This window comes from Pseudopodoces humilis, chromosome 3 (genome assembly GCF_049639895.1).
Source record: "Pseudopodoces humilis isolate 2021_Gansu_Grassland_sample_001 chromosome 3, ASM4963989v1, whole genome shotgun sequence".
Taxonomy (NCBI): domain Eukaryota; kingdom Metazoa; phylum Chordata; class Aves; order Passeriformes; family Paridae; genus Pseudopodoces; species Pseudopodoces humilis.
In genome coordinates, this window is record NC_142202.1 from 85,550,129 (window position 1) to 85,569,029 (window position 18,901).

The following is an 18,901-nucleotide window of genomic DNA, read 5'->3' on the forward strand; positions in this document are numbered from 1 at the left end:
ACAAACCATACATGGAAAGTGGCAACAACTTCTAAACAGAGAAAAAAGCTGTAAAAAAAATAATCCTAGATATTGAGAGCCTTCTGTTCTAAAATTGATGCCAGCTAAAACTGATGTGACTTTCCCACTTCTTTCTTCCAAAATACAGAGTAATAAAGAGGAATAAAGTCTCCCAAAATTAGAAGCAGTGAAACAGAATATGTCCATGGGGAGAAAAAAGAAAAGACAGTACTTCTCAGTCTCATCCTGTCCTCTGCCCTGGTCCTAAGTGCAAAATATAAAAGACAAGATTTACCTGTCTGTGGGTCCTGAGAACTGAGCCAACCTGAAGAAACACCCCAAACCAACAGAACTTGCTAAATTTCAGAAAATCACATTAAGATGTTGTGAGGTTTTTTTTGAACCTTCTGTCAGAGAAATTCTCACAGGATTTACTACTTAGCATAGAAATTTGTATCCAAGTATAAATTCTTTCCCTTAAATTACTGAAAAAGTAGCTGTTATAATGGGTAAGGAAGTTGTGAAAAAATAAATCAGAAAATGTAATGCTAGTTTTAATATAAAAGTCATTAACAAGTAGTCCACCATTTCTTACATCTTAAATATAATATAAATTAAACTGATGGTGCTTTTAGATACATAGATGAATGAATGTTTAAGTGTTATTAATAGAGCCTGTTGTTGAGCTTTTTTTGCTATTGCATCATAACTGCTCAATAAATTTTATTTCCAAGCATGAAATGGAATCTACAGAAATTTCATTCATTTCACTTTTTCGTAAGTTTATACATTCAAGAGAAAGTCCACATTACTATCAAGAATATATTTAGAAATAGATTTGAACTACTAATCATTGTTTAAAATCAAAATTTCCCCCTGAAATTAGATAATATTTTTTTTATGCTTCTGAGCAGCAAGTCTTCTGCTCCTCTGTTCTTGGGCAGATTTTTCTCTCCCATCCAGGTACACTTTCCCCTATCTCTTTGTGGATGTAATCAATCAGTCCTTCTATATGCTCTGGGCTCTCTTCTGCTGACTGCAACATTGGTGGTCATGGGCACTGTCCACTGTCTCAGAGGAGCCCGATCTCACAGACTACTTATGACAGCAGGCCAACAGTTTAACAAAATGTCTTTCTGAGGCTATTTGCGGTTCATTGTCTTTTTTTTAATGGGCTAGATTGAGCAAAATAATTACATCTACAACTTCAAGCTATGGTTCTACTGTCTTCCAGTTTACCCTGATTCTTGTCTTCCAAAACAGGAGGGAAAAGTGAACCCTTTAAACTAAATCAATGTTTTCCCTTATGTTAAACAATATATACACATCAGCGTGTGCATTGTAAAGAAGAAAGTATTTAATGGGATCATCAAGGTTGGAAGAGACCTGTAGGATCAAGTCAAACCATCAATCTATCACTGTAACTTGTCAATTATGAAAGACCCAGTCCTCCATTTTACTGTATTAGAATAAAGGAAATTCTATTTTTCTTCTCTTCCACTGTCATGCAGACTCTTTCATGGGCTTTGGTTATATCATCTGTAAAGATTCACAAGACGCAACTGTTACCGAAATGGCCTCTGCTGTTTGAAACCATTCTCAAGTTATCACAGTGACTTGTTTCCTACTCTCTGAGGCTTCTTCAGTTACTAATTAGACATTAATCAATTTTAAGAAATGTATTTAAAAAGCACTAGCAGCACCTAGTGCCTTTTGCTGAAGTTCCACTGTACCATTTATTTAGTCAGCAAAAAACTATGTTTTTTGACTCCAGATATGGAACTCATTTTTAGAAGGCAATTAAACTATCACCTCTACTGAAATTTTTTTACAACTCTTTATCAAGAAACAATAAAAAAACTTCTTTTGTATTAACATTTGAATTTTAACAGATAACTTACCAAGTCTGCAGATATTTCACAACACGTATCTTCTGTTGCAAGTTGTGAATTACAATAAACTGCTATGTGGTGAAGTTCAATCTATTAAGAAATACAAATACAAAAGAAATTAATATGAGGTGTAAAAAATTATGCATTACAGCATGCTTTTTGTTATCTTGGGGTAGCAAACTTTCTCTTTGAAACACTGCATATTTTTGAAATGCTTGAAAAAGAAAAATCCAAAACAATTACACAGATCCTCATTTAAGGAGCAAATTATGCAGTCTATTACTTTGATACAAATCACATTTTAGTTTTCATTTATTTTCATGTAAGTTGTATCCATCTGTATTGGTTTGCTATATTACACAGGTACTTCAGCCTTATATACATCCTCCAAAAACCTTCTTTTCAGGAAAGTAATTTTCCTCTGCAGGAAACTAAAATAAAGGTTTGATAAACTCTATCACATACATCCATTTCTTTGGACAGACCTTTTCCTGGACATTGCCACTAAATAACCTGAAGAGAAAAAAATCACAAATTCTGTACGTGAAGCTTGTGTTTCAGAGACTTTGTGTGGATTGATGAGATGAGAAACAAGAAAAATTCTAACTAGCTATTGTTGTCCTCATATGCATCAGTTTTATATCCTCTTAATCTCCCTCTTGCACTTGGTATTGAGAAAAGTGACTGTTGGTACAGGATCTGCTCTGCTGCCTTCATCAGCTTTAAGCCGATAATGTTTTCCTGCAAATGTGGAAATTGTGACTGACAACTTCCACTCAGAATTATCCAGCTCATATCACGCAACCAGCAGAAAAAACCTGCACGCTATTTGGAAATGAGGAGACTGCACACACATTGCAAATAATGTTGAACTTAAGACTTAGAAAATAAAACAAAGCATGAGCTTGGCTCTGTGAAGTAAGAGCTCTGAGTCCAGGCCAAAGTGCTTAGTGCCCCACAAGAATGATTCTTCCTGCAATGTTAGCTTGCAGTTACAGTGTGCTGTTTTCCTCTGGAACCCTACAGCATACATAACATCACTGAAGCTTTCTGATGGTCATTATAAACTCCAAGTCAGATGCTTTAAACCTGGTAACTGCATGTCAGTGTACTTAAAACAAACTAGTATTTCCTGAAGATTTCAAATTACTTGCTGTGCTTTCAAATTACTTGCTTTGAAATTACTTTCCTCCCTGCATGAGGAAACAAAAGAGAGCATCCCTGGGACAGAAAATAGCCCAGAATATTATGGGGTTTCCTTGAGTAATGCTTGCACCAAAGGTTGCAGGAAACATACCTCTGGCCACTTCCCAATCCCTCCCTTTTGGATAAGGGAGAGACAACTATGGACCATGTGCCCCTAGTTCTACATAGCTGAATTACTCTAGAAGACCTCAATACAGAGGTAATCCTTAATTATTTTGTCTCTTGCCTTTGTCAAAGACAAAGTGTAACAGATGACTGATACAAACCTATAAATTAATCTTACTAAAAATGAAAGAAAAAAATTATAGTAATAATATATCTGTGGTAATTAGGTGTCTCTCCAAATTCAATACAGAAAAACAGACTCCTTAAACCAGGACTGAGTTTTATGCAGTTACTTTGGCAACAGCTTTGTCTTAGCAGATGCTACAGCAATGAATAATGTTTAAAGAAAAACACTTAAGGACTTCAAATTAAGAATACACACTCAAAAATAATGTCTGGGTTTGAGCATTTTATCTACATGATTCTTTACAACTGTTTTAGTAAAAGCATGGCTAAAACACTGCTTTAAGTTGTCTGTTTGTCCTTTCATACTACTCACATCTACAGGCTTATCATCCGCAGCACGAGAAGCAATCAGTGTCCTTCCCTGCAAGTCAATGGTGAATTTTTCATCAGTCTGCTTTCTCTCAATTAAATTACAATCCAAATAGAGGGAAATGATCCCTGACTGCACGCTAATACCAAGCTTATGCCACTGCCGATCAAACAATGGATAAATTTCTCGACTCTTAAAAGTGTAGTGCAGTATATTTCCCTGAGAGGATCTGGTCATATATTCCACCACCTTTTTTGTACCATCCAGGAGAATAGAGATCTGAAAGGAAGACAAAATAAAAGAAGTGGTTATTTAAAAGTTATAAGAAAGAAACACATACGCAAACCACATGTGACAAAAATATGTCAACTACATACACTGGGCAAGAATTATGTTATGAAGCATTCTTCTCTGTAACTTGGTAAATACTTATCAGCTATAAATCATAATATGAGTTTATTCTATTTCGCAGTCTAAACTGAATAAATTTTGCTAAATTTCTGTCATTCCTGCAACAAATTATCACTTATTTCAGAGCAGTCTGTCTATTCATATAAACTTTAGCTAAATCCATTAATGAAACACCCATTATTACAAGTGCCATATTACATGGGGGGAAAAAAGGAAGAAGAAATGTTTTGAAGAAATAAATTAAAGATGACTCTAACCTCAGGTGTGTCATACTGATTTAAAACTTGCCATATATACCAACGCTCCTTCTTGGTATTTCTCCGTACACGGAACGTAGCAACTAGAGAGTATTCTTCAGGAAGCCCATTTGGAAATACTTGCCTGGAAGAGGAGGGAGTAAAATGATTTCTTGTTACTCTTATACAAACAAGCACTGCTTTGAAGGAGTGAACAGAAATAATACCTGGTGAAAACAAGAAGCCAAACACTTGCTCTCACTCATGCACAGGCCCCAGCATCCAAAAGTGTTTCTTATCAAAAGTACAATTCAGTTTCTTTATAAGAATGAATGACTGAAAGTTTTATAATTAACTTTTGTTCTAAATTTTTTAGCATCTGTGATTAATATAAATAGGAGTCTAAAAAGAAATGATGCAAAGTGAATGTCCCACATGGAAATATTTTAAAATACATCTTCACCCAGTTTATTGCTTGGGATAGTTGAATAAGTTTTGTAGAGGATTTGTTGAATAACGCACATCCTAATCAAAACACCGCTGGGCAGGGCTCATAATAACCTGATCTAACTTTCAAGTTCATCCTGCTTTGAGCAGGGATTTGATCCAGTGACCTCCATGGGCAATGACTCAGACATTCTGAGCATCAGAACAGTTGGACTTTAGCAAGCTTAAAAAAAAATAAGGAATGTATTTTAGAACAAATTATTTACTGTTGTTTGACTTTGTTATTCCTTTCTTGCCTAAGATGTGTCCATGTTTCAAAAAAAATCTGACCTTTGTCACAGAATGCACCAAGCTCTTTGAAAAGTTTGTATTTCACAGAAAACAAAATCTCAACTCAAATCAAAACCTCAACTCTACAGACCTTGATAACCATTAAACATACACTAATTCTGTACTAAATAAATTAGAATGGTACAATCAATTTATTTAATTTGAAGCTTCTGCATTACAAATTGTTTCTTTTCTAAGATAGAGGTGAAAAAATTAAAAACACAGATCTCTACACAACACAGGAGTAGAAAAAGTGTTCATATCACTGTTTGCAATTAGCTAGCCATGGTGGAAAAAGCATTCCCTGGATCAGAGCTCAGGAAACCTGAGGACAACCCCACGCAGCAGAAAAATTTCTTCAATTTTATTTCCCACAATCATGTGAAGTAAATGGTTTTGTTCTAAAAAACTGCTGATGGGATTACAATTATAAAGCAATGTGCTATAAAGCTTTTCTTAAAAACAAACAACAAAGGTTGGGGCAAAGAAAGAGCAAAGCACTACAGCTGATGAAACAATAGCCCCACAACCCTCCTGGAAACTGTTGTACCTAGGATCTCAGGAAAAATGCCTCCTGTGCAAAGAAGCCTGCTCTAAATCCTGCCAAAGAGCTTCTATAAGGACTAGCACCTATTTAAGTCACTTATGTGGGAATCACACTTCTTTGGCTTATTTCCCACAGCTGATTCCTGTTTTATCCTTGGGACCAAATTGGCTGCTGTCCCATATTGTTAGTGGACCCATATGCTTTTGTACAGCTATAGATGTTGCAATGCCAAAAGGCAAGGCAAAAGAGAATAGGCTTGGCTGTACTTAGACCCAGATTTCATACTTTGTATTTCAAATATAGTATAAAGAATATGTTTTATGGTCTATAAAAAAAAATACCCTCACCGGGAATGAGTGTGTGACTGCAGAACAATAAACTATCTGGATATGGGATCAGCCCTATGATTTCCTGCACCCCAGGCAGGCTAAGGAGATGGTATCTCAGGTTTACAGCTGTAAGCTAGACAGGATATCTGGCTGTGGGAGCATCTGATTAGCTCTCCAAAATCAATTCACTTTCCCAGCTAAGTTCCATATTGGGGACACTGGGGAATTCACATTAATGGACAAAGGACAGACAACTGTGGAAGAGAAATGTTCAGAAGTCTTCCTCAAATGAAGGGAGGGGAAACCATGACTGGTACTGTAGGTCTGGAAGACAAACAGAAGCAGTCCTTGGACAAAGTGGCACTATTTTCTACACACCCACACCCATCCACCACTGCTTTTTACTCTATAACTTCCTAACACTTTCACAGCCAGATAGATGCAGGACAGGAATAAGTCTTCTAAAATTGTGTTTCTTTCAGAATTTTCTCAAATAAGTTTGGTTGTATGAGTACATGTGATATAAATTTACCTTCCCTAACTGTTAACCAAACCATTCAGGAATTAAAAGAAAATGTAAGGTATAGGCCAGTGTTACAAAAACCATCAGGAATTCACACTAACTTCCTTTTGAGCTGACAAAGAAAACTGTATTGAGAGAAATGAGAAAAGCAGACAAGATCAAATTAATTCCTAAGGACATTACCAATTTCAGTGGAGTCAAATAAAGAGGGAAGATTTAAGCAGAATCAGACCAAGGATAAATCCAGTTAGATTCACGAAATATCTTTGGTAGGAAGGTACTTCTGGAGGTCAATGGATTTTACCCTGGGTTTAAAGTAGGGACAACCTGAAAATATGTCAGGTTACTCTTAGTTCTGTTGTGCTGAGTTTTGGAAGTATCTAGAATGGAAATTATTCCACAACTCTTTGGGAAATCTGTTCCAGTACCTGACCAACAAACAGCACAAATTTAATACACGACTACCATATACCAGAGATATAACTTAACACAATTAAGAAGCAGTATATTTATTTTGAGAAGAGCTAACATTGGTACCTATATGAAGATTCCTTGGTGACCAAAAAATCATTAAAAGATGCTTTAAAGTATACAGTTCAGTCAACACTTCTAGCTAGATGGTGAACATGAAAAGGAACAAAATAATGGGATGAAATACCCAGAAAACCAGCAGGCTATCTGCTACCATACACAATTTCCCCTATGCTCTTGCTCTCTGAATGGCTTCAAGTGACTGTAATAGAATTAAAAAGAATGCATTGAGCATGAAGTGATTTGGGCACAGATGATTAGTAAGATACTTCAGTGATATTTAAGTATTATTAGCATGGTATTTTCCACTCTGTAAAATCAGTTTAAAAAGCCTCAAAAAAAGAGAAACTATATACACATTTTTAACAATAAATATATAATGATATTTTATGAGAAAAATAAAAGAACAAACAGAAAAATTAACATAAAACCTCATGTTGGAACATGAGAAAAGTCAAACCAATATTACACTAAATATTTGAAATATAACACGGAATTTGAAATTCTGAACTCCTTTGAATGTTTACTATACTGTTTCACCTGATCACATCTACAAACATTTAAAACCTGACAAAACTTATGAGGTATTATGTACAGGGTGAAAACAATAAAGGAACAGTATTGAACATTAATAAAAAATTCACAAGAAAGTTGTTCCACACGTCCACAACCCAGAAATTATTCCAACACAGAATATTTAACCTTTCCACACGGCACAGCATAAAAACAGTAAGAAAAGGAGAGACAAAAAGAGTGAAGGAAACCTACACCAAGCTCATCTCAAAGTCTGTACAGATGTACATACGGCACAAGCAGAGAACTTAGGGTAGTAAATCATGGTGTCTGTACCAAAAGCAGTAAGAGAGATGACAGGTTTTTAGCAAGTTATAATGTTACAGAAATATGGGTAGCAACTGGTAAGTGTGAAAATTTATCTAGAAAGACAAGACAAAAGAACTCAAAAATTAACACAAACAAGCAGATGAGAGTATCCTTATCTCTCAAACAGATGCCTTTTTGGACAAGAGTCTGAACAAAATACATCATCAGACTAGGGAGCAAAAAATCTGAGGTCTTCATGAAAGGAAAATATCCTTTTCAGTGTAACAACAGTTAAGTTCTCCCCTTCTCGTTTAATTTCCTTATCAAACCAGACATCCTTCCCAGATGATTGCTCAGATCTTTAAGGGTATTAAAAAGGTGGTCTCTTCCTCTCCTACACTCAAAACACTCATGACTGCTGTGGTTTGTGTTGACTCCAATGCTGTCTAAGCTTACTATGTGTGACTGAAGCACAGTCAATGGCTTAGGCACCTCTAGGGACGTGGGCAACGTTCTGGCATCTCTACACACATCTTTGAGTCACAATGAAACCTGGGTGGGAGTTACATGCCTGTCTGCTTAAGCCATGGTGCTTCTAAGCATGCCTGGAATTTATGCCCAGACGCTGGGGGAAATTAGTTGTCCAAAATTATTCATTTTACGTGCCACTAGGGGTTGGGTGGTGCTTGAGAGTGGGCAACTTGAATTATTCTCGGAGTCAGGCGCCCAGAGTCCGATTAAATTGTACTTTAGGTGGAATTTCAACATTCTGATTCTCTCCCTCTGTCCATATTGTCAGTAGTATATAATAAAAAAAAAAAGTTGATGAATGGAGCACTGTGTTAAAGTAAAGCACACCCTTGGTGGAAACGACTGAAAACAATAGCAGGAATTGAAGCACATGTATTGAATACAGAAGTTTGAATTTATACCACCCTAATCTGCTGGACTGAGACGTACTGCAAACTAGAGAGGCCTCAGCTGGAAAATTGAGGAGACTATCCACAGCCAGAAGGAAGATTCCCAGCAATACAAGGTCTTAGATTATACATAGATATGTTACAAATCAATACATTCAGGTATTTCATAACATTTCACTGGCTGAAACATGAAGCAGATGCAGCCAGAACGGTAACGAACACACATGTTTTTGCAACAACTGTCCACCACTCTATCAAAGCATATGTGTACACAGAGTTGCAAAGGCTTTTGCCATAGTTTTTTTCCTAAAAAACAGGTGTATAATATGAATGTACATTATGGAGTTACCAGAAGAGCATTTACAAGAATGCTGCATGAACTTTAACACTGTATTTACACATACCTTCCACGGTTTATAAAGATTAAGTATAGAATGATTTTTGGCAAAACATTTTCTTTATTAATTTCATTTTTTTCCTCAAAGGTTCTGAAATGCAGATACCAGCTGGAACTACTAGGGCTAGCAGACTAAAAGAAGTAATTATGAATGAATTAACTGTGTATATGTAACTGTGCTATAAACAGTTTTAGTTCTATCTTTGTAAAGCAGCATTGAGTTACCCATATCAAATTTAGTAAGGCAATCCTTTATTTACCTTTTGTTTTTATTTTTAAAAAAAGCACTAATGGAAAAGAAGCTTCTATTTTTAAATCTTCTGAACTCTAATTGTTCCATATCAAATGAGAATACACTACAGTATATGATAAACTTCCGTATTTACAAGTATCAATGAAGCCTCCAGCTTGGTGTATATCTTCCAAGAAGAGAAAGATGAGCCAACTTGCATTTCCTGAGAGTGAAGTGAGAGATGTTTAGAGTTTATGGCAAGACATATCTTTTCCAGCTGACATATACCATTACCTGATATATGTCACTTGTAACATGACAATGTTACAATAATTTGGTGACCAGAACTCGAGGAGTTCGTTTAAAAAACTTTTCTGTGTTGGGTAATGATTTATTTCATACTTCATTGATGGAGACACTGAAATGTTAACTTTTTCATGTTTGCAAAGTGTTTAAACTCAGATCTGTTATGGATAAAAAAAGTAAAGTTCAGGTCAACCAAATACAAAAATCTCAACATTATTATCAATATTTTTATAACAAATTACTATATTTTTGATTCTCAGTTTTTACCTAACTTGACTGGTACAACAGGAAAACAGGAATCAACTAACTAGAACAATTTCCTAATCCCTGCCTAGAAAATGTATTTCAAATTCTTTTCAAATAAAAGCTAAGAACAGCTGTCTTCTCTGTCAGAATAAGAAATAATTTCCTTCCCATCCATCTTCCTCAAATCACATTAAGATGCACTATACAGTTTCATGTTACATTAGGCCTCAAGTTGTTTTCATACGACACATTATATGATGCAACTCAAGGGAAACTATTCAGACAGCTTAAGAGTTATTAATTACTTAGGGAGAGCTCAACCTACTCATGAAATGTACTGCTGAAAGCAAAGCTGCAGATTATTTTAACATTGAGAAGAGGGATTTACCTAATATTTAATATACTTTGGCACGCCTCTGCTTTCATTTACAGAGCAGGTATAGATTAGCTGACTCTTTTAATATACAGGTTGTTCAGGATCTTTCTGGACTGAAAGTCAATTGTATTGATATCAAAATTTCAAAGGGCATTTGAAAAAAGATTGGTTTGAAAGAGGCACAGAAATAACAAACCTGTTATGCCTGCGCAAAGTACTTCAACCCTAGGGTTTCCAGCAATATTCTGTATCCTTATTTACAGGAGCTATTGGTGAACTTCCAGCCCTAAACAAGTCAAAGGCCAGTCTTCCTTTGATTTTAAAGATGTCAGACTAAATGTCTGCTTTGCAAGTTTATCCTATTTCTGTGTACTTTAAGTTTTCTGGAACAAAAAATCAGCAGTAATAAGAACAACACAATTAAAAGCAGTAACATATATTAATGGATATTGAAATATGACAATTTTTCTTCTCTTTTTCCTAAGTAGAATTTGGCTGAATTTTGATGAAGTTCCTAGAAATTTCAGGTCAACAAAGAATTTTGGAATCCTGTGTTGTGGAAGGCAGCTTTCAGAACTTCTGATGAAGTTACAGCCTTGCTGTTTGAGCAGCATGGGGCAGAGGGATACCAGAAAGTATTGTCCAATTCCATGATTCACAGAAAGCAATGGAGAGGAAAGGTTTTCCCTGGTGAGAAAAACATGGGCCTCTACTTCTTTCATTCTTTGTTCCCCATCTCTCAATTTGTTTTTTCTCTGGTCATCTAAGTAAAGGAAACACTCTGAATCAAGATCTGTGGTCACTGTAAATAGCAGCAACGTGCATCTACTCTGAAAATATAAAAGTAACCGAAAGAAAATCATCTGTTTTGAACTCCAGTCGTTTCCTGTTGAGAATTATGCTCTTCTACTTTCCCTTTAGTGCTGACATGTAGAACTTCAGATGTGCTTCCCCTATCCCCAGTTTCATAATAGATTTCCACTGTGATTCACTGTAGGGACTGAAAGACTGAAACCACACTGTACACACGAAAACGTGGCCTTATTGTTCAGTGTGAACACCACAGAAATCTTCAGTGCTTTTCCTTACTCAGAACCACACTAGTAAATCGATTTCCCCTACAGAACAGTTTTCTTAGGGTCTGATATTTCTCACAAGCAACACACACAAAAAAACAAACATAATTTTCTCTTTGGAGATTAATGGCAGAATCCAGAGAAGTGTGATGATTTGTTCTTTTCTTCAGTGAGTTTGTCTCCAAAGATACAGTCTTTGTTAAAAATGTAAAATTAAGATATGCTTAAGAGTGTGGCAGAGATTTAAATTGTCTTCAGCTCATTCAAGAACTGCAACAAGATTTTTGGTGTTTAGAGGTTATGCAAAAATATCACTTATCTGTCCTAAATATCCTAAAATCAAACTGTGGATGGCAACCATCAAGAGAAGAGGATGAGAACTTCAATACTTTCAGAGGAACTTTGAATATTTCTTTCAACATCTACCCATGTTTTTATTTTGACATTTTAGGAGCTGTTTCATAACTCACATGGTCCTTCTGGTTAGCTCCCAGAAATGGAACAAACACAACAGGTCTAGTTATTAGACTAGTCTGTTATTTATCAGACTCTGAAGTCAATGAGATATTAAGTTCTTATGCTAAATATGATTATCTATGGTGGAATTAAATTATTCAGCTGATCAAGAAACCTTCTGATGATGTTAATGAAAAAAATTATGGTGACTTCCGGCAGGCAACTGACAGAGAAAATTGCTCTGCACACATTTTTATATGCTTCCTACCATGAAGCAAGACCGATTGTACAATATTAAATATTTGTATATTTAGGTGGTTGCTGTTGTCTGGAAAAGTAAAAAAAATTCAAACTACAATAGAAAATTTTCCTATTGGAGACCATGAAGACAGAGAGAAATTGCACTTCATATTTGGAAAGGAGGGATGACATCAGGAATTACTTGGCTTATATATCCATATAATCTTCCCTGTAGGAGGAAGAAATCTAAGCATCCATTTCTTCTCAGACATTTGTACAGATACCTAGAGACACTAACTGATTGCACAAAGGTCTCTTTAGGTTGGTACAGAGGCGGGTGAGTCAGCTCCGGCAGAGCTTCATGCTAAAAGACTCACACCCTTTCACTTCTCACACTGAGGTTTTGGAAGGCACCTTGTGTGTTTCTGCATGACATCATGCTACCCAACCTAAAAACGTTGTTTCCATAGAACACTCAATTTCTTCCTGTTTAGTCTCCCCTCATCCCCATCCCAAACTTCTGGTAGGTTTTTACAATGAACCAATGGAACAAGTACCAGCTAAGTGAACTGCTGATTACATTTGGAACAGGCTCTCCCTTTCCTTCCCGGGTTCATTCTGCCAAGTCCTAGACAAGCCTGGCTGCTGGTAAAGGGCAAACCATCTCACAGGCCAGGGTCCCTCTTGTGAAAATGCTGAGAGCTCATAGTGAACCTAACAGCACTGCTGGCAGTGGAAAGGGAGAGCTAGCACTGCTATTTGGAGTTCAGCTGCACCAAACTAAGGGGTGCTTTTTTGCTAACCCCAAATAATCATCTGGATAACTAGTCTCCTCCTCTTCAGCATGCAGGACTGCCTAAAAATAAACAAAGTCATTCCTGGCTAAAGTTGTGAGCAGGCCATGCTAAGAAGTGCTTAAGTAAAATGGCACAGGCAAGACCAAAGGCACTAAAGCCTTCAACTCTTTTATAAATGGGTATATCTACCTGTCTTGATTCCAACTGATCTTCCCAAAAAAAGAAGGTGTAAGCAGTGAAGATTGAGTTACCAACAGAAGAGATCTGTGTAAGAAAGGTTAATGACACCAGATAGTAGGGTCAGGCCTGAAAAAGTAGCTGTCAGCTGCAAGAGTGAAGCTACAGAGAGAACATGCTTTTGCTTTAACACCCCCTACACACAGCATGACAAGTCTATGCATATTTAAACCTGGTGTTCTGCTTACACGTAGAAGGGTAATCAGATAAATAATGTGCTCTTTTACAGTATATAAAAACTGTTAACATTCACAAATTTTAGGTGAATGAGTATGGAAAAGAAATTATCAAAAACCTTATTTGCATCACATCAGAACACTTACTAGCATTTTCAGAAACTGGAAACTATTTTTATTAAGTCTCGGGATTTAGACTGACTAATTAATGTCCATTAAAAAAAACCAAACAAACCACAACAAGAGAATACACAGCTTAGCCTGCAACTCTCACAATTCCTGTAATAATGAAATTTTTTGTAAGTTACAGATTAAATGGGGTTAAAAATAAATGCAGTTTTAAAATACCCACATTGCTATCTGCTGAGTCATAACTATATTTAACAGGATGGACCAAAGATCTGTGACTTGCTAACCCTGTTACTATCAGATCCAGCTGGGGAGTGTCCAGGTATTCCCTTTAAAGTGCTAGGACAGAAACAAAAACCAAAGCTTATAAAGAGAGATGGGGTCCTGTATCTGGCTCAAGACAGAGGTTTTGAGAGGATACCTCAAGCAGTGATACGGATAAGTCAATAAACATTTTATTTAGGTGAATTCTAAGCTTCACATCAAAAGAATACACCAAACCCAGCTGGGAAGAACACTGAATATGACTGGAAGCCTTTCTTAGACTGGGGAATTAGACTAGGTGTCTTATATCCAAGCAAGGAAGCTTGATATGCTAGGAATTCACAAACTTTCCTCAAAAAAGTGAAGGCTCCAGAGCAGAACAGCTTTGCATTAAGCCAATGCATCAACTATAGCAACTTGAGGTTAAATCATCCATGTAATTTTCACACAAAATAAAAGAAATGGAATGAAGAATGATCATCTTTTTTCAACAGTAATACTGAGATTAGAATCTGTACTGCTGATGAAAATTCTAAGAACATTATATTACCTAGTAGACTAGAGACTAGTAGAGAAAAAGTAGAAAAAGTTATAATAGTAAAAAAAAAAAATCACTGTTACCACCAATATTTTTCTTTAAATAAAATTATAACATTTAAGCATGCGATGAGATGAAAGAAATATTTTGGAAGTTTTAAAAGGGAAGTACTTAGTTCCCTCATCGCTCCATTAAAAAACCGCATTTTGATGAATTCACTCATACCCTATAATTTACATGCTTGACAATTGAATTACATACCTAATATTATGGGAAACTATATTCTTAAGGAAGAGAAATTATTAACAGAACAGTTTATAATACAATCATAGAACCCCAGAATGGCTGAGGTTGGAGGGAACTTATTGAGGTCATCTGCTCCACCCCCCCTGCTCATGCAGGATCACCTAGAGCAAGCTGGGTAGGAGTACACACTTGTGTTAGAACATAATCAGCATAAGCTTTTTAAAGAGATGACGCTTAACCTTAATTGTGATAAAAAAAGTTAGGATGCTGTAAGAAATGTACTCTTAGGCACAATATGAATTAATGAGTAGTTCTAACTTATTTTTAAGGAGAAAAAAGAAGCAAGGCTATGTTCTAACTCTGATCTTTCAAGAACTCTAATTGGTTAATGAGTCATGACTTTCCTTTCCATGAAATCATATCAGCTATCTTGAATCATGAAGTGTTTTTTTAGTGCTCCTAACACTTTCACAACAAACCAATCTTAAGCTTATGTAATTTCCTGGTAGCATTGCATATCTGTCTCCACATATTAGCAGTAATACAATTATTTATCACTTTCTAAATTTAGAAAAAGTTCTGTGGAACAAAAACCAGCCTATTAAAAAAAGAAATAATTTCAAAGTCTATGCTCCTTTTTGACTTAACAGATATGTGATGGCATTTCCTTTTCAGACATTGAAGTCATCATATACAACCTCATTACTAAAGTACTGCTAGAATTTACATTTTATATTTAGTCATTTTGTAACAAATTTTCTTCCAGTGCCTCTGTATATATGATTATTCTTATTAGTTACTGTTCTTATCATATGTTGTCCACAGTTCCTATTAGAATATAATGTCATATGCTAAACATTCTAATTCTCAGCAACTTAATCTCACAGGAGATATTAAAGAAAGTCAAACTACTGCAATAGAAGATTCACATCCCCAAACCCCCTGTTTCCAAATACCATTTTTACCTATAAAATGAGCTAGCATTATCTACTAATTCTGTACAAGTCACTGCTAGATGTCCATCCTGAGAAAGAGCAATGATTTAATGCTGCAACTGCACATGTTATAGTTCAAAGTGCATCCACCACAGAGGGTCCTCAGTGCAAGAACTGGGCTGGAATGGCACGTCTTCCCTGCAAGTCTTGGCAATCAATTGCCATCATTGCATACACTCCTGGTGAGTACTATTATACTTTTTGTTTAGTTCCATAGATTAATTTAAACTGCCATTTAATGTCTAGCATTCTGAACTGCTCATGTAAGAGACAGATCCAGTAACAGGAAAAAAATCATGCATAGTGTCATGAGCCCCTCAATAATGTTATTTCTGTTACTTTTCAGGAGTGGTCCAAAGCAAATCCCACATGCCTTAACCAATGGATATTTTTGGGATATGAACTCAAAAGTATTTGAATAAATCAATACTACTCACCATAGATTATGAGCATACGCATTTCTTACCAAACTATGGCAGAATCAGACTCTCAGAATTGTTAAGGCTGGAAAAGACATTCACGATCATCGAGGCCAACCTAGCACCACGCCACCATGTCCACAATAAACTGTGTTATCAAGCACCATACCCATATGCTTTTGTACACTTCCAGGGATAGGGGCTTCACCACGTCCATGTGGGGGGCAGTCTGTTTCAATGCTTTACAAACCTTTCAGTGAAAAATAAATTCCTAACATCTAACCTAAGCAGAACTCTTAGCAGAGTTCACAAAGAAAACTGACTAATAGAGGTAAATCGAAGTTTATCAAGGACTTCAACATTAACATTGTTAATATAGGTTTATCAATAATTAGTAGTCTAATCCCTAAAATAAATGATACATTAATTTTCCTATGAAAATTAGAGGCACAATGCCATATTAGGAACCATCAATAAGTTATTCAAAGCCTAAATTGTCATGCCCAATCCCAGAGTATTTTTAGGATTTATTTTTTTTTAAATAGAATTTTGAGATATAGCAACTAGTCACACTGACTAAATCCAAAAATAACATGATCTCTTGCATGTGGTTCTGTTAATATACCAATATCTGTACATCTTGTTTCTATAGATTACAGATCATTTTTCAAGTTGAAGTTTATTAAATCATTCCAAGTCTTGAAATGAGTTTGTGGCATGACAAATATTCACTTGAGACAGCCAAGACTGCAATCAACAAACTCTGTTGGACTGTAGGACTGAACTCAAATTGATACCCAGACCTCTAAGTGAAAAACCCAGAGCATGGACGATACTGTCCACTTAAAATCAAAGAAGTATTTTAAAAATTTTGTCAATTTATCTCCATAAACAAAAAAATATGTCATAGCATGATGACAAAAACTGCAAAAAGCTAACCACATATAAATGCTAGAGGCCAAAAATCTTTCAGAACCAAATGAAAATAAATGAAAATCAGGGAAATAAAAAAATACACCAGGCAGTTTCCCTGTGAGACAGACCATGAACTATTTTTAGATATAAAACCTAAAAACACAGAGGCAAGGTGGGGGAAGGGTATGATATCTCTATGACATGTTTAAACAAAAAGTCCCAGTATAAACACAGATAGATCAGCACAAACGTCTTTTTGTAGGTACAACTTTAGTTAAGAGAAGAAATGCCTGACAGCATAGCTAAAGCAAAGTAGATTACATAGTGTTAAATCACAAAAGCAAGAAAAATAAAGATCTGATTTATTACAGGGCTGTTTGTTGTTTTTGTTTGTTTTTTTTTTCCTAGTCTGCTGATAAATTACTTTTGAAGCATGTGATACCATTGCTTCAGCTAGAAAAATTATATGCATTTTATAAAGACACTTGAATCCTCTCAGCTCAATCAGCAAAACTGATAAATGATCTTTCAGTCTCTATATACAACATAATGGGGCTACAGTCTATCCTCAGCTGCGTGCATTATGCCCAGTACATATCATTGAATTCTGTGCAGTTACATATAGTATGCCTGTAGATATCCAGAGCTATTCTGGTTTTTCCAAAAACCTTCATCTGTACTGATTTTGCAACCACTTTTGTTCTAAGACTATCAAACGCAGAGCTTGTTAAAGACTTAGATCTGCATCTTCCTTGTACTCATTTTGACAGACTTTTTCTTTTAAAAAGGTGACAAAGACAAACCAAGAAAACACTGCAAAGATTTTAAAAATCATCACGTTTGAAAGGGAGTAAGAGGCACGTAAACTTATCTGCAAGTTCCCCACACTCTGGCATCACTTAAGGCTCCTTCAGTTAATGTACTGGTAAATTGAACAACCTTCTTCAGAATTTGTGCCCAGGTTTTCAACTAAGGATCACTGAGAAGTATCTAGGTAAATGTCTCCTGCTGAATCTAGAAATCTAATAACACAATAACTTTGTCTTGCACTTTCAGTATCTATGAAAATCTATGTTTTAGATTTTGTGATCTTAAACAAGAAAACTGAAAAAAAGTTTTGGCTTCCATATCAGATGAAAATAGAAAGGAATTCCCTACAGGAATATATTGCAAAAGTGAAATTGCAGATGCTGTTGTTTTAATCGGAACACTGGGATTGTTTTCCACAGGGCAGGTTAAACCCTTACAAACTGGAGGTTCAGTTTCAGGGTTTGTTTTAGCTAAAGGCCATGCTGCTGGGGCTGGGGGCAGCCTATCTGGCTCCTTCCCCTCTGTGACTGCTGGGATGACACAGCCGCCAGCCTCGCTGAACAGAGAGGCTGATGCGAAGGAAGTGAGATGAGGCTGAGAGATGGAGATGGAGATGAGAGATGAGAGATGGACACTGTGAAAGCAAGCTCCTAATTTTATTTTGTTCCAAATAATAATTTTGGCTTTGTATATTTGGATTTGTTTACTGCCTGCCAGGAGGCACATGGGATTGCACACGAACACTGCTGGTCTCCTGCACGCTCTTGTTGTGGAGCAATGCCCTTAAAGTACACACCTCACAAAGGCCTCTTCCCTTTATTTGCAAGTGCTTCACAGCAAGAACATCAAGGGAAAAAAAAGGAAAAGAAAGAGTCTCCTTCATCCATTTTACCATTTCAACTGGTATGACACTGCCCCACTAAGTGCTCCACTGTCAGGGGAACACACTACAGATCAAAGAATGCAAATTTGTTACAGTCAGTAGCTTCATTAAAAAATATTTTCTAACTCTCTGTTCCCTCACAGTGTGCTTTTAATGTAAGTGCTATACATTTTTAAATGTACTCTTCCCCTCTGCTGCCTCTGTCTTTACCTTTGCTTTCCCAATTCTTTCTTCATAGTAAATTATATGTTAAATTGCAGAATGTTTCAAACTCAATATGGACATTAAAATCCATTAACACCCAAATTTTGAATTTTATAAAAATTTCCATATTTCTTGTAAATTTTCAGTTAGAAACAAGCCCAAAA

At 36.0% G+C, this 18,901-nt stretch overlaps 1 protein-coding gene across 1 annotated transcript in view; it reads right to left on the minus strand.

The window, feature by feature from the left end:
- Positions 1-18,901, minus strand: part of COL19A1 (collagen type XIX alpha 1 chain) — a 184,603-nt gene that overhangs the window by 148,940 nt on the left and 16,762 nt on the right. The window contains exons 5-7 of the mRNA XM_005518585.3: positions 4,368-4,491; positions 3,703-3,978; positions 1,902-1,982 (exon numbers count right to left, since the gene is read on the minus strand). Of these exons, the coding sequence (XP_005518642.1) occupies positions 1,902-1,982; positions 3,703-3,978; positions 4,368-4,491 (481 nt within the window). The remainder of the gene's footprint in view (positions 1-1,901; positions 1,983-3,702; positions 3,979-4,367; positions 4,492-18,901) is intronic.